Source organism: Orycteropus afer, unplaced genomic scaffold (genome assembly GCF_000298275.1).
Source record: "Orycteropus afer afer isolate SDZICR_OR568_19922 unplaced genomic scaffold, OryAfe1.0 scaffold00502, whole genome shotgun sequence".
In the NCBI taxonomy this organism is placed as follows: domain Eukaryota; kingdom Metazoa; phylum Chordata; class Mammalia; order Tubulidentata; family Orycteropodidae; genus Orycteropus; species Orycteropus afer.
In genome coordinates, this window is record NW_006922089.1 from 1597930 (window position 1) to 1600730 (window position 2801).

The 2801-nt window shown below is 66.4% G+C and overlaps 1 protein-coding gene across 1 annotated transcript in view; it reads right to left on the reverse strand.

The window, feature by feature from the left end:
* The window catches only part of LOC103209579 (carbonic anhydrase 15-like), a 3309-nt gene extending 550 nt beyond the window's left edge, over window positions 1-2759 (reverse strand). Inside the window, exons 1-7 of the mRNA XM_007955470.1 lie at window positions 2324-2759; window positions 2222-2257; window positions 1626-1796; window positions 773-936; window positions 588-680; window positions 247-325; window positions 1-169 (exon numbers count right to left, since the gene is read on the reverse strand). Of these exons, the coding sequence (XP_007953661.1) occupies window positions 1-169; window positions 247-325; window positions 588-680; window positions 773-936; window positions 1626-1796; window positions 2222-2257; window positions 2324-2759 (1148 nt within the window). The remainder of the gene's footprint in view (window positions 170-246; window positions 326-587; window positions 681-772; window positions 937-1625; window positions 1797-2221; window positions 2258-2323) is intronic.
* Window positions 2760-2801: the final 42 nt, after the last annotated feature.

Sequence of the window (2801 nt, forward strand, 5' to 3'; positions counted from 1 at the left end):
ACCTGCGCGCGCCCGATGGGCACCGGCTCCTGGAAGACGGTCCAAAGCACCGCGGGCTCGCAGCCGGGAGTGGTCAGGGACCCGGAATAGCGGTAGTAGCGCGCCAGGCCGGCGGCGCCGGGCAGCACCGACGCCAGCGGGAAGGTGGACGCCAGCTCTACCGAGAGCCCTAGGCCGGGCGGCAGGGCAATTAGAACCCGGCTCTCGGGGCCTCGCCCCAGTCACGCCCCCCGCCCCGGTGGCCACCGGGGCTCTCACCGCGCCTAGACACGTTCTTCAGAACCGACACAATGGCTGAGAAGTTGGCGTTCTCTACGTCCTGCTCCTGGGGGGATAGGGCTCTGAGTGAGAGGGGCTCTGAGTAGAGCGACCCCAAAAAGGGAGGTGGAGCGGGGACTGGGGAGACTCTAAGTGGGGGGAGAGGAGACACCCAGGGGGATCTGGGGGTGCCGGGTCATGCGCCTTGACTGCAGGTCCACGACCCCACGTCCACAGAACTGTTGCAGTCCTGCACCCCACGAGCCCCCACAAACCCCATAGGCCCTCCTTGCCCCCGCCCCCATGGCTGTGTCTGGCCCCTCCCTCACTGCCAACAGCACGGCCAGCACCGCGAGCCCGTCGGGGTGACCCAGCGCCTCCTGCGTGTTCCGGTATCGCGTGTTCACGTGGACCATGTGCATCTGCGTAGGCACACGTGTCAGGAGTCACTCAGCTGTCCCACCGGCTCCCCGCACCTCCCCGGGCCAGCGCCCCCCTTCCCCCCGACTCCCACCTCCATGGAGCTGCGCAGCCCGGCCAGGCTGTGCTCCGAGCCTGCGCGCGCCGGCGCCCCCCAGTGGAAGTGCAGCTGCAGCGCGCGGTAGGCCGGCGGCGGCAGCCCGGCGCCGCGCATCTCCAGGCGGCGGCTCTGCGGGCCGCTGTCCAGGTTCAGGCGCACTGAGGGTGAGGGCGCACGTGACACCCCACGCTCTTCCCAGCACCACCAACTCGCCCGGGTGCCATGAGGGCCCAGGGGGCTGAGGTGGGGTGCCGGCAAAGTTCCCCGCTTCTGGGCAGTCTACCCCGTGTGGGCCCAGCCTCTCTGGAAGGACAGGCAGTTCCCATGCCCCCCTGCTGGTCAGCCGGCCAGTTCCGGAGCCTGCAGGGGAAACCCCTCCCCTTGCAGGACCGGAGAGAAGGCTGCCCTCCTGTTTGTGTGACTGTTGGTTGTGTGACTAGTTTGGGGTGTCCTGGTTCTTTGTGTGTGTGTGCGTGGGGGGGGGGTGTCTGGCTTCTGAGTGTGTCCTAACTCCTGCATCTCAGGGGCGGTCAGGCATCCCTGTGTGTAGGGGTCCTGACTCTCGTCTGTAGGGGTTTCCTGATGCCCATACTGGGTGTGTCTTGACCTTGGTATGTGCACAGTCCTGGGCCCTGTCTGTGGACATCTGGCTTCTTGTCGGTTGTCCTTTTGTGCAGCGGTTCCCAACCCATTTGTGGGGCTCCCTTATACTTGTCGGGGTTCCTGAGACCTGAGTGTGGTGGCCCTTCCTCACCCCTGAGTGTGTGTATGGGCAGTGAGTTCCCAACTTCTGTGTGGGATCCCTGGCCCTGTCTGAGGGCGGGGGTCCTGGCCCTGGGGTGCTGACCTGTATGACCATTATTTTCCAGGGTCCACGGGCCTGGAGGTGCAGAGTCATAGCCTTGAAAGATGAAGGGCCCAAGGGTGGGGTCCCGCTGGACCAGGTGAAGGTCGATGTTGATGGGGGACTGGTGTGGGCCCCCACAGGCAGGGGCCATCTCCTTCCAGTGAGTGGGGCCTAAGGGCACACAAGGTCTGTGGTCTGTAGGGGGGTGTCAGGGAGGCAGCCTGGGGGTGCATCCCTCCTGTACATATGCAGGGAATAGCCCAATCTCAGGACCGACCCCATGCCTGGACAGGTCACTACTGCTCCCAACCATGCCCAGATTCGACCTACCAGGATGTGCAACACCACCCCAGGGCAGACCGACACAGGGACACACAGTCACTCACAGGAGATGGAGGTGGGAGGCTCTCTGGCACAGGGTCATGTGCCCAAAGGACCGGACCCCCACCACACGCACACCACTCTAGACGCCTACACGGACTGACACCAACAGCTTGGCACACCCCCTGTGCCACAGACACAGCCAGACCCAGGACGACAGAGAAACTCGCAGAAGCCTCGGGAGCCCATACATCCTCCCACAAAGTTGTCCTCACCACATTCTGGGTCCTGGGAGTCGTAGCACCAGGCACCTGCGGGCAGTGCAGGGTACTGAGTTTAGACCGAGACCCCTGGGTCCCCTCCGTTTCCCCCCCAACCTCTGGATCCCAGGATCCGAGCGCAGGCCGTCAGGGGACGCCAGAGCCGCGGCAGGACCCCAGCTGGCAAGGCGGGCAGCGTGGAGGACGGGGGCAGGGGACCCACACTCACCCTCTGAGTGTGCTCGCGCGACCAGCCGCAGGGTGAGAACGGCGAGAGCGAAGCCGGATGCCCGCATGGTGGAGGCGGCGGCGGCAGGACCGGGCAGTGGCCGGGGGCCAGTGGGTGGCGGCGGCCGCGGCGAGGCGGCCGTAGTCTTGAGGGCGTGTGGGGTGGGCTAGGGGCGTGGTGATCCCAGGGCGTTGGCCTGGCCTCCGGAGGGGCCGAAGGGCGGCGCTGGCAGGACCCCCGCGGGGACGGCGGAGCTTGCGTCCTGCGGCCCGCGGCGAGCCAGCAGCGAGGGCGGGAATGTCTTGGAGCAACGCTGGGGTACATGCTGCTTAGTCAGTCCTCCAAAGGGTCCCACGCTCACCCCCA